Source organism: Grammomys surdaster, unplaced genomic scaffold (genome assembly GCF_004785775.1).
Source record: "Grammomys surdaster isolate TR1022 unplaced genomic scaffold, NIH_TR_1.0 135, whole genome shotgun sequence".
NCBI classification, from domain to species: domain Eukaryota; kingdom Metazoa; phylum Chordata; class Mammalia; order Rodentia; family Muridae; genus Grammomys; species Grammomys surdaster.
In genome coordinates this window covers 2,004,502-2,017,163 of record NW_021604593.1, presented here as the reverse complement: position 1 = coordinate 2,017,163, position 12,662 = coordinate 2,004,502, and the positions used below count along the sequence as shown (strand labels likewise).

Below are 12,662 nucleotides of genomic sequence, written 5' to 3'. Positions count from 1 at the left end.
TTGGTGGATCAAGTGTCAACAGCTATTGGAAAGATAAAACGTAGAGTTTATCGTGTGGTAACTCTTGTAGATAAACCAGGAACTTTTCTTTTTTTATTTAATTTTAAGTAATTAGGCTAATTACATGTATTCCAAAGCTATGTACCAACTCAGTTGAGAGCAGTATTGTAATCCTGTTTAGTTTTGTAAGATCCAAGGAAAGAAAAAGGAAATGTCTTGAAAACTGAAATTCTGCTAAAGAGCTGACCGTAGTGTAAAGCGTGGTCCCTGCAGTCCTGTGTTGAAGGCTGTTTCACTGGGTGCTCACATGGGGTGCACGGCTGTCTCAGGGTGGCCAGTCTTTCACAAGCTTCCACTAGATATATTATATCACAGTTTAACGTCTTAGTAGAAATAAAATCAAATATATGCCATTTCATTATTAGCTTCGCAAGGCTGTCATGGACCACGTATCGGATTCTTTTCTGGAGACCAATGTCCCTCTTTTAGTACTGATTGAAGCTGCAAAGAATGGAAATGAGAAAGAAGTTAAGGAGTATGCCCAAGTTTTTCGTGAACATGCCAACAAACTGATTGAGGTAAGTGATTGATCTGTCTCATTAACATAGGTAACTTGGTGAGTCATAGTTTTCACCGCATGGTTGAATAGGCTAAAGGTCTTGAAGGGCTCACCAATGCACAGCATTTATGAACAGTCTTTCTTTCATTATCACTGAGGCTCTAGCATAACTACTGTTCTGTCAGTTTACATTAATGACATGGATAGCTTTTGTCGTAGAAACTCAACACCATCACTTACTGGTAGTGTAGCCGAAGCTAGACCATGATATTATAGCAAGACTGGCACAGTGTACCAAGTGGAAGCAGCTACAAACTGGCCATTTTCTGAAACACACTGCCTGGAATTACATCCCAGCAAGTTACCTAATTCTTGTCTGTTCTTATGTCCTACCTGTAAAATGAGGTCACTAATGAGACCCATGCTCTGAGGACCAAAAGAATGATAGATATTTCACCTTATAGTTAAGGCAGACTCGGCCCAGTACTGTTTTAAGAGTAAATAAGCCCAACATCTACTAAATTATACATGAATTTACACTAGAAATCGCTGTGGAAATGGTTGACTTGTAAAATAATAATTAGAAAAGATGAATTAATACTTAATTTCCAGATAAGTTAGATTTCTTCATTTGTTAAATGAGCTTACATTATTTCATTAGCTATTAGTATGTTTTAGAAATGAGACATATACACACAAAACATAACCTTAGTACAGAAACGTAATAGTTGATAAGTAGTTCATAAACCCATTAGTAAGTGATCAGCATGTAAAAGCAGAAACTGACCTGAAATGTAAAATGTGATTTATAATAACACAGCCCAAGTTAATACTAAAATTATTTCAAGGCATATATCAGTAATCACATAAAATACCTTACTAATTTTATACCTCATTTTGTTTGAATATTCATTGAAGTATTTTTCTGACCAGAATTATGTACAGACTGCATAGGTCAGCCTGTTATTCAAGTTGATGATTCTGACATGTGGAACTAAAATTGAAGAGTTTCATTTGTACCTCCATTAAGTATGATCTGGTTCACAGCAGTCACATGACAGTATGAGATGTAATCTCCAAGTGGACAGAAATTATGTTCAGGAAACCAGTCCCTTGTAAGTAGTCTGCCTACTAAAAAGTTCCTTTGAGTGATCGGGCAGTTTTTATCTGTACCCTCATGGGAGAGCCAGTTGGGTCATCCCCAGCCTCTCTGACCAGCACCCATGGTATGCAGCACTGTGTACTCTCCATAATCCTTTTTAAGTGAGCTCAGGCCTGAAGAGCTTCCCCAGATAATAGCCTCTGCTGATGCCTCCAGCAGTGATGCTCACTGAGCTCACTGGGTCAGTGGTATTGTCCATGGAAACAGTGACTGGGCACAGTGCTACATGCCTTTAATCCCTACCCTTAGGAGGCAGAGATAAGTGGATCTGAGTTCAAGACCAGTTTATTCTCCATAATGAGTTCCAGGACACCCATCAGTACATAGTAAGACTGTGTCTCGAAAGAAAACCAGACAGACAGACAGAATTTGAGTCAATCATTGACTAACTGGACTTGAGAGCCATTGAAAACTTTGCTCCAGACTTAGATATTTCATTTCATTCTGAACATAATCGTTGGAGAGCAGAGTGTGATGTTCCCCACCACAGCTCTATTCTAACCTTTTTCTCACCTCTTACCCCTCTGCATGCCCTCTACACTTGTTACCTTCTCCTACATCTTACCTGTGTATTAAAGGATACAGGGTTTTCATCTCTTGAGGCATAACCCTAAGCTATGCGATGTCATTCTGCAAAGTTATGATTACATTTATGATAACTCAGACAGTAAGATCTATAATTACTATGTCCATGAAAAGGAAATTAATTTCTAAGTGTTTCAGAAGCCTCAAAAATTCCTGACTCAAGGAAGAACTTTTTCTTTCACGACAAGACTTCTCCTCCCCATATAAAACCTTTGTATTATAGTGGCACACCTTGAACTAATCAAAACTTGGTTTTAGCAAAGATAAAATGTTAATCCCCTGACTTCATTTCTTTTCATTAGTTGCCTTCTAGCTGAGGTAAATGTCTACAGGCCAGCTTTGATATGAGGGCCTATTTTATTTTCCCCTGGTGGTTCAACAGAATTAAGAACAGTATATAAAATATATACATGACTGCTGGGACATGGATGTAAGTGGAAAGGAGAGGGTCACATTCTACAACCACTAGGAATATTTGCAGGTGTGTTTGGAAGGAGTGATCTTTCTGAAACTCTGCAGCAGAGTTCTGATACTATATGTCAGGAATTATCGTAGACATACAAGGTAAGGTCATGGGCCCCAACAAGATCCACATTTTGAATGCCAGCTTAGAGCTCCAAGACCAGCTTGCTTCAAGTCCTAAGCATTTTCATGACCCATCTCAGGTTTGATAATTCACTACAATGACACATACATAGAATGTTTTATTTGAAAGGCAAGACTTTTAGTTAGGACCAGCCAAATTAAGAGACACATAGGAGTCAGGTAGTGGTATAGTTCTAGTACTCCAGAGGCAGAGGCACATGCGGCTCTGTGACTGAGACAGCCGGTCTACAGAGTGAGTTCCAGGGCACAAAAACCAAAGCCAGACAGCCAGACATAGGCTGAAGCTCAAATTTTTTGTGCCCCATACAGCTGGAATTGGGGCCCTCCACCCTCTCGTAACACTAAGATATACCAACTTGGTAACTTCCATGAGTTTCTGTGTCCAGAGTTTTTGTTCAAGTTTCATCACTTATGCCTGATTGAAGACTCTCATTGTCAGTTTTGCTCTTCTCCAGGTTAAGCTGCCTTTTCAGATGACTGGCTCCTTATCCCCAATCACCTCAGTAACATAAACTATCAATTTTATACTGCAGAAATTGCAAATGTATTTGGATTTTATGATCAATCAAAAATAAAATCAGACAAATTATACAATACACAGTTCTATGTATTTCAGTGTACTGTGAGGGTATATCATATATATGATTTTTAGAAGGTATCTTAAGTATACAATCTGCCTAGCTTGCTACATATAAATACCACACAAGAAGTTAAGACAGACAGGCGGTTTGTTTCCCACTAGGTCCATTTTATGGTCCTCATTTGATCATTTACTAGTCTCTTCCCTGGTAAGATTAGCTTTGAGATTTACTTTTCCTTGGAATTCCTACCATTTTGTTGTTGTGTTGCTTTTTGTTTTTCGATTTTTCAAGATAGGGGTTCTCTAGCCTTGGATTACTAGGACTTGCTCTGTAGACCTTGAACTCCCAGAGATCCACCTGCCTCTGCCTCTTGAAGGTGTGTGCCCATCATCGACTGGCTGAATTCCTGCCTTTTAACAGTCAGTCGGATTTACTCTTCTGTAGGAATCAACAGATTATTCAGTTATTTCTTTTAAAGTCATAGGTTTTTACTTAATGGTGTAAATCTCTTTCTGTGTAGCTTTTTTGAAGCATCATGCATGCCTAGCATTGTGGCACATGCCTTTAATTCTAGCACACTTGGGAGGCAGGGTCTGTGTAGTGCATCCCAGGGTAGCTTGGGGCTACATAGTGAGAAGCTATATTGTCTATGCTTCCCCTAAACCCCACCCTACAATGTAGAAATCATGTAGGATCTCGGAGACTCCTCCAGTCTTTCAATCTTGGAAAATTCAGTCTCATTTCTGTTAGGAGAAAGAAGCTGTCATCTTCTCTGAAATCTCTCTGTCCATCTTCTTGCTGCTACATACTCGTGAGTTGGGAGTGCTTCCAGTATAAAATATGACCTTTTAGTATATAGTATGTAAAAAATAACAAATTGGTTTTTTCATTTATTATATGTTTAAATGACTGCAGCTTTAGATTTAATGTTTCACCTTTTTATTTTTTAAATGTCACTACTAAAAATTTCACAAATCTATGTGTAGTTGTGTAGTTCACATTATATTTGTTGGGCAGTGCTAGATCCATGGGCAGCAAACAGGGTAGGGCAGCAGCCAAGGGCTTCGTCTTCTGGAGAGTGACTTAGCAGTATATCTCAGGATGATTTTGGTCTTCTGGGCAATGGCTGTGTCCTGAGATTTCCATTGATCTCACAGTCAGTTAGAGTTCAGGTCTTCCCTACAGAGGAGGACATGCTCCTTAGTGACATTGGGTCTGTGTCTATCAGTGGGTGTACGTGGGTATTTTGTTGTATGTGTGATTTAAATATGCTGCCAGTGTAAACTTAGATCTGGTCTAATCTGTTGTTAGAATTACTGCTATCATTATTCCTTATCAACTTTCCTTTCCAAAATTGTCATTTCTTCTATCTCTTCTTCTACATTTTTTTTTTAATGTATCTGTTCTCCCTTCATATAATCTGATGTTTTTACAATGCTAAGATAAAACATAAAATAGAACCTTTCAGTTTGCTACTGGAAACGTCCTGATTGACTGGGTCTCGTATGTAATTGGCCTTACAGCCAGTCAAGGATCCTTTTATTTTTATCTTGCTAAGACTTTTAGATAGGACAGGTCTACGCTGTTCCTCTCGTCTCCCTTTCAGTATCAAGCATGAGATAATTTAAAAAAAAAAAAAAGAAAGAAAGAAAGAAAGAAAAGAAAAAAAAAGCATAGTATGTTCTGGCAGTTTCTCTGGATGGGACCCATTTTTTCTTCCTAGAGTAGGTTCCCCTAGTGTCCTGTCCAGTTTTCATGTCATTAAAAGTCATGTCATTAAAAAATGAGAAAGATTTGTAAGAAAGATAGAGAGCAACTTCTCTGTAAAACGCTAGCGAGTGATTGGAACGTTGTCCATCAGTGTGGCCTCAGAGGCCGTGATTCTCGGTCTCCTTTATGTGACGCCTCCCTCATTGGTGTGCTTCACAGATCTCCTGACCTGTTTAAAGTTTAAGCTCTTTACTTTGCTTCCCCATGAATACTTGGGTGCTGCTGTTATATACTGCCGGAAATTGCTCCTGGAGTCAGATGACAATATCTCACACCTAATTCCTGAGGTGTATAGCCTGATTTCTTAGGTTTTTAAAGAAATGCGCCCAGACCTGGCTCAGTGTCTCAATAGGTGTGTTAGGATTTATATGGCTGTGGTAAAACATCATGACCAAATAGCGACTTGAGGAGGAAAAAGTTTATTTCAGTTTATAGTTCCACCCCACAGCCCACCACTGAGGAAGATCAGGACAGGAACCTGAAAGCAGGAACTGATGAATGTCATGAAGGAGTCTTGCTTACTGGCACTAGCCCAGGTATCACCTCCCACAATGAGCTGGGTCTTCTCACATCAATCAAAAAAATGCACCATAGGCCAATCTGATAGATCCATCTGAAGATTCTCTTCCCAAAAAAGTTGACATAAAACTCGTTAGCACAGTGGGTAAGAGTGCTTGCCTCTGCCTTGTGAGCAGTGTCTGCTATCTCCAACACCACACTGAGAGAAGAGACCCAACTCCTGAAATTTGTCCTCTGATCGCTGAGTGGACAAATGTCTTACTACTGCAGCAACCGCTTTGTGATTACTGAATTGTGGGGTCCAGGTCACCAGCCAGGCATGCCTACACTTGGCTTGGCAGTGTTCTTAGACATATCCTCCCTGCCCCACAACTTCTTCTGTTAGAAAAAAAGTACAAGTCTCTGTCTGAAAGCATGTTGATATAGCCTGGTAGCTTGGGAATGAAAGTATCTCTTTAGATGAGGTACAGTTGTAGGCTACTAGTGTTTTAAAATATAGTTTTTGTAAGTTCATTTTTAGAAACTGGGGATGAGATCTTGAAGCACTAAAAAGAAAACAGTATATTGGAGAGACTCAAACCTGATTATCTCCAGTATTTCCTTTTTGTTGTTAAGTATACAAAATTGGTACCAATGTGAGTTGTTTGTTTGCTAAGGCAAATGAAGCCATGACGTGCTGAAATTAACTTGGTTACCTTATTTCTGTTATGACCATTGCTTATATTCAGGTGCACATAGCATACCGTTCTTTAACAATTGGTTATTAAATGTCTGTTTAACCAGTCCCTGCCATGAGGCTGTCACTCTCTTGTGTACTGCTGTTTAGTTTGTTTGATGCTGTCACCGACTCAGCTTCTCAAACCCAAATTCTAAGGCCCACCCTCCACCTTCCCCATGTACTAGATGTGACCAGTAAATTCCCATTGTTTTCTTTGTGTTTATTTCTGTGATCAAGTCCTTAGTGTAGCTATTATCATACTGGATTTCTGCAGCCGCTGCTAATGGCTATCTGGCTTGCACTTTGATTCCTGTCTAGCTTCTTCCCTTCGAAGGAAGTCAGTATGATCTCCTTAAATTAGCTCGTATTATTCCTTTGCTTCAGAATTTTTCTCACCTACCCTTGTCATGGTTTCAAGGGACAAATGTGATACAGTCTGAAACTATAGTTCACCATAGCTTATAAAGTGTCCTGTCTGTATTTCCAGTTGCCTTTAGTCCCGTGTCTCCATGCTGACTGGCCCCTGTCATACTTCTCTCTCCTTTTCCAAATGGCCAGATGTTACTTCCACAGAAAGGTGTCCTTGATCCCCTCAGCTCTTGTACCACCCTCCACTAGTTATATTTGTTTATCATGTTTATGTTCTTCACAGCCCTCCTTATTATCTGAAATTAGTTGATTTGTCTAATAATCTTATTTATCTAGCCCCTACTCACTGTAATAGAATGTTCTTTTGAACATAGGTGTAGAATGATGCCTAGTACGTACTAGGTTCTCACAGCTATTGGACTACTGATTGTCCTCGTTCTCAGTGTTAAATAAATGTGATGCAGATGCTTCTTCAGATTCAGCCACTGCCCAGACTCTGATTCGGTTGTGTATAGATGGTTGACAAACACAGAGCTTTGCATTAAGTTTTATTTTGAAGTAATCTTTATATAGAAGGCACCACGCACGTTTGTATGTATGTGTGTTTGTGCACACAGAGAATCTATAGGCATGGCTGGCTTTTCAGTAGACCCTGAGTCTGGTTCTTTTTTCTTTTTTTTTTTTTTTAAAAGATTTATCTGTTTTAATATATGTGAGTATGCCATAGCTGTCTTCAGACACACCAGAAGAGTGCATCAGATCCCATCACAGATGGTTGTGAGCCACCATGTGGTTGCTGGGAATTGAACTCAGGACCTCTGGAAGAGCAGTCAGTGCTCTTAACTCTGAGCCATCTCTCCAGCCCCTGAGTCTGGTTCTTACAATTATGCAACAAGCACTGATCATCTCTCCAGCCTGATCAGATCTTTTGGGATGTGAAATTGAGAAAAACATGGAGCTTTTAAAAATTTAAAAAAAAGTTTAAATGACAAATTTGAGCAGTATTTTATTTTACTTAGCTAGAATTAATCTTTCAAAAACCTAAACAAAATTTTTATAGATTGGAAGAGAAAAAAAAATGTAGAAAATTCTATCAGCAAACATTTGTGGACTTCCTAAACTAGAAGTGGCAGCTCACACCTTTAATCCCAGTACTTGGGATACAGAGGCAGGCAGATCTCTGAGTTTGCTATAGATCTGTAGAGTGAGTTCCAGGACAGCCAGAACTATACAGTCAGACCTTGAATCAAAAAACAAAACAAACACATGAAAACTACGGCTGTAACAATAAGTAATAAATCCTCACCCATGTGGATATTATCTTCTGATAGAGAATGGGGGAAAGATAAAAGTAAATACAGATTTTATGAGGTATATATGTAGTTCATATACTGTAGGCTTCACATAATGAAATGGACTGAAGAAATACTTGAAAATGTTTTATCCATGTTATTAGTGTTTATTAGTGAATTTTATTAGTTTATTAGTGAATACAAAATTATTGAGTAGTTTGGATAAAAAACTATTATTTCAGTATTCTTATTACATGACCAACATAAATTTTGAACATAACAGAAGTACTAAATTGTTTTTTAGGAATTGTGTGTGTGTGTTGCTTTAATATAAATAATTTCTCTTTATAGCATATAAAGGATGTAAAATAGAAAACAAAATTCTTTAGTGTGGGAGTGCCCTGTAAAGTTGTCTAAGTAGTATCAGTCTTGTTCTTATGGCTTCATTCACTCAAAGGTGGGAACCCTGCAGTGCCTACAGTGAATGAGTTATATATGAACACACAAGATCACGGTGTGTACAGTGCTGGTGACCGTGATACCGTGTGCCTGTTGGATCACTATTCAAGCGCTTTTGTGACTTGACTTAAAATAGTAGTAAAGAGGTTTTTCTGTGTAGTCTCTCCACTGTTATTTCTGAGGGTCTGCCTAGGCTCTAGGACTGACTCTTGGATTGTAGTTGTCATTAGTAGAACTTGCTGATTCCCGAAGGACAGCCTGCCCCTCTCTCTCTCTCTCTCCCACTCTCTCTCTCTTTTTTTAAATAAAACGTTCGTAGATGTTCGCTATCCCCAAGGTCATTGATAGGAGGGCGGAGGAGCAGAGGGTTTGAAATGCTGAACTGGGTGCTTTGTATTTTCTCTCATCTGCCTATAAATAGTGAGATAGCGCTTCTAGGCAAAAGTACCTTTTGTACCTTACTTTTTCCTCTCATGTCAAATTCATGATGTCTTTATGTTAGCCTTTGATCGAAAGTATGTTACGGTGGAAATTTGTTTGCTGTCACAAACCTTTCTGTCACTAATGCAGTATCTGTGTGCCTTTTTTGATGTCTTCCTCCCTCCTTTGTTCCTGCTTTTCTGTGTGCTGTGCATCAGGAAGCCAAGGAGCAGTCAGTACTCTTTTCTGCTTGTCCAGAGTAAAACAAGGAAGATGCCAGGTATCACTTAGTAGCATCTTCCCTTCAGCCTCAGGTAGTGCATTAAAATAGCCTTAGATTGGGGAATTTGCTGCACTCACTTGCTGCCTTGTAAATTAAGAATTACAAAGTGGATGAAGCCCTTTAACTGTTGGGCTCCCTCTCTCCCAGTTTTTTCATTATCTGGAACTTCATGGGGTGTGACTTTATTAGTTTGAAATGTGTATTTTGACTGCAGATTGAATGATCTGCATTGTATATTTGACTTTGTTATGAATTTGTATGTAGTAATATGTAGCAAAGTGGTCTTGAAGGCTCTGTGAAGAACATTTGAATTAAACACTGATCCTATGACTAGCTGTGTATTTTCTCAGTGGGTTCATGTGACTTGACAGGTCGAAACTCTAGCAAATAATGAACAAAGTTCTGATAGTGTGCATGAGACTAAGGAGTCTTCTTAGTTCCCAGACCAGTCTTTCTCCTTTCCCAACTTATCATTTTGTCAAGTTAACAAAGCAAATCCTCCTTCCCTTCTACCACATGGGTCCCTTAGCTCAAACCCACTTGAGTTCGGAGGCAGCAAGTGCCTCCACCCTCAAAGCCATCTTACTGCTCCAGAAATTCTTTTCTTAAGGGGCCTCAGCATTTTCTTTTCTCTTGGATTCTGGTAGGAAGGATTGAGGAACATTCACCCAGCCGTGGCTGTGTTAGATTATGGTACAGATTATAGGCCTGCCAGGCATGGTTGTACAGGCCTTAATCCCAGTACTTGGAGGCAGGGCCAGGCAGATCTCTGTTTAATAAGACTCAAAGAACTGTAGGAGCGTCTGTTTTCTCACTGGAAGGGGACTGATGATAGCCCATGTTTAGTGAGGCACCATTTCTAGGTTTACTTGGAAGATGAGGCAGCAGCTAGGTGGAGTTAGAAATAGGGAACTTTAAAAATAATTTATCATTTAAATAAATTCATTATTAAAAATCCTGTTTTGTATTTGTTACTAGTGGTGCTTATTTATACCCTGCTTCTTCCTAAAATTAGATTATCGTGACTTACTTTGAACAAAAATATATATGAAGATGTTATATGTGGATAGCTAGGACCAAGTGAAGAGTAGCAGGCAGTGTGAGTTTGCTGTGCAGAGTTTGGATGACTGAAGTGTTGGGGTGGAGGTGCTAAGTAGCCGTGTGGCTGAGGAATTCATGATGATTTCCCCCGCCAGGGGAATGAGACCCTCCTAAGAATAGTTTCAGAAACAGTACTTCTGTGAGATTTACATATGAGGCATAGAGTGATTGATTTTTAACACTTTAAAATAAACATAGGACAATTATTATTCTTTAATGGCAAGGTCATTTGCTGCCACCTATGATGTTTGTTTACTTGTTGTTATTCAGACTTCAGGTTCTCTTGTGATCCACCGATACATACCTTGACATACTGGGGACTAAACCCCAAACCTCACATTTACTAGGTGAATACAACATTACAGAGCCGCTGCCCACCTCCAAACACATACTTTGTTTTACTTTGCAAAGGTTTGAAAACCAGGGTCTTACTAATTTGCCCTAGCTAGCTTTGAACTTAACCTTCCTGCCTAGATTGAAATCTGCATCTTCAGGCCCAGTGATTTGAGACCTAGACATTTGTGGCCTAGAAATCATTATTTAGCTCCACTTGCTGCTGGGGTTACAAGATATGCATTACTGTGCCTGTCAAGCTAAAGGCTTCACACTGATTTTATTATTTAATTGCATGTCATGTGCATGCTCATTGCCCATGGAAGCTGGAGGAGGGTGTGACATCCTCTGGAACTAGAAATACAGACCATTGTGAGCTCCCATGTAGGTGCTAGGAATCAGCTGAGTCCTTGAAGAATAGCCTGCTGAATTGAGCTGTTTCCCCCACAGACTAATTTTTTTTTGTTTTTCGAGACAGGGTTTCTCTGTATAGCCCTGGCTGTCCTGGAACTCACTCTGTAGACCAGGCTGGCCTCGAACTCAGAAATCCACCTGCCTCTGCCTCCCAAGTGTTGGGATTAAAGGTGTGTGCCACCACCGCCCGGCTATCCTTTACTTCTTTTTTGAAAATATGTATTAGTTTTAAGATTCACAAAATTGAGATAGTATAAATAGGAATAAACTGAAATAAATTGTTGGGTGGTAGAAAGCAAAATCCCAGTATCCGGCTGTTTTTCCTGTTCACTGTCTGAAAGCAGCTTAGAGAAGCAGTGGGCAGGGCTTACGTTACTGTCTTAACCTCTCCAGGGAGCTTTGTGATGTCATCTAGTTTTTTATTTGTTTTCCAAAATGCCCCTTTCCTCTTTTTGAGATAGGGTCTTATGGTATAGCTAGTCCTAAAGAGTAGCATTATTAGGACAGCCAGAACACTAGCTAAACGATGAGATAACCTGTAAAAATCATTTCTGCTTACGTCAATTGTGACGTAGAGACCTGTGAGGGAAGGGAAGGATTTACATTAAAAGTAAACTCTTCCAGACAAGGAAGCCTAGCCAGCAATGGTGTTCTGAGAACCCGGTGGAAGGTTCTTATTGCTTCCATGGTCATCCCTTCCTTCATTGTTCAAGAGGGCGCATTGGTTCCATCTGTTGTTTTGTTTGAGACACAGTCTCATTCTATGTCCCTGGCAGTCCTGGAACTCTCTGTAGACCAGGCCGGCCTTGAATTCACAGACTTCACTTGCCTCTGCTTCCCAAGTACTGGGGTTAAAAGCGCATGCCACCACACCTGGCTCATTTGGTCCACTTCAGTGTTACCTTTATCATGTTTTAAACATCTTCTTCATTTACCTGTTGTGTTCAGATAAACTTGAATTTGTACATACAACAAGGAGAGCAGCAGTTTGTTTGGAGTTTTGATTTTCTCCCCTCAAGAGCAACTGCAAATTTTACTACTTGTGAATACTGACAGTTCCTTGATTTTTCTTATAATTGCCTTATTGTGACTGTTCAGGAAGATTAGAGCTCCTTCAAAGCCTGAACCACCTCTTCTGATACCGACCTACAATGTAACATTGTGAAGTCCTTGCAGTCTGAGACGTGAAGCTCCTTAGTGTGTTTGTATCTTCTCTTTTCTGGGAAGGCCAGAGTAAGACACAGTTACTACTCTGTTTTCCAGTCTAAAGAGAAAAATGCTTATAGGCATTTTTATGTTCTTCCCTTTTGCAGGTTGCCAACTTGGCCTGTTCAATCTCCAATAATGAAGAAGGTGTAAAGCTCGTCCGAATGTCTGCAAGCCAGTTAGAAGCACTTTGTCCTCAGGTAAAGTATAGCCAGCAAGCTTACGTGTTTCCAACATGGATTTTAGTAGGGTGAATGTAAATTTATTCTGTTAGGTTTGCCCTCC

The 12,662-nt window shown here is 39.7% G+C and overlaps 1 protein-coding gene across 1 annotated transcript in view; it reads left to right on the top strand.

Annotated features, from left to right (window-relative positions):
- Positions 1 to 12,662, top strand: part of Ctnna1 (catenin alpha 1) — a 123,042-nt gene that overhangs the window by 90,578 nt on the left and 19,802 nt on the right. The window contains exons 9-10 of the mRNA XM_028762672.1: positions 426 to 578; positions 12,485 to 12,577. Of these exons, the coding sequence (XP_028618505.1) occupies positions 426 to 578; positions 12,485 to 12,577 (246 nt within the window). The remainder of the gene's footprint in view (positions 1 to 425; positions 579 to 12,484; positions 12,578 to 12,662) is intronic.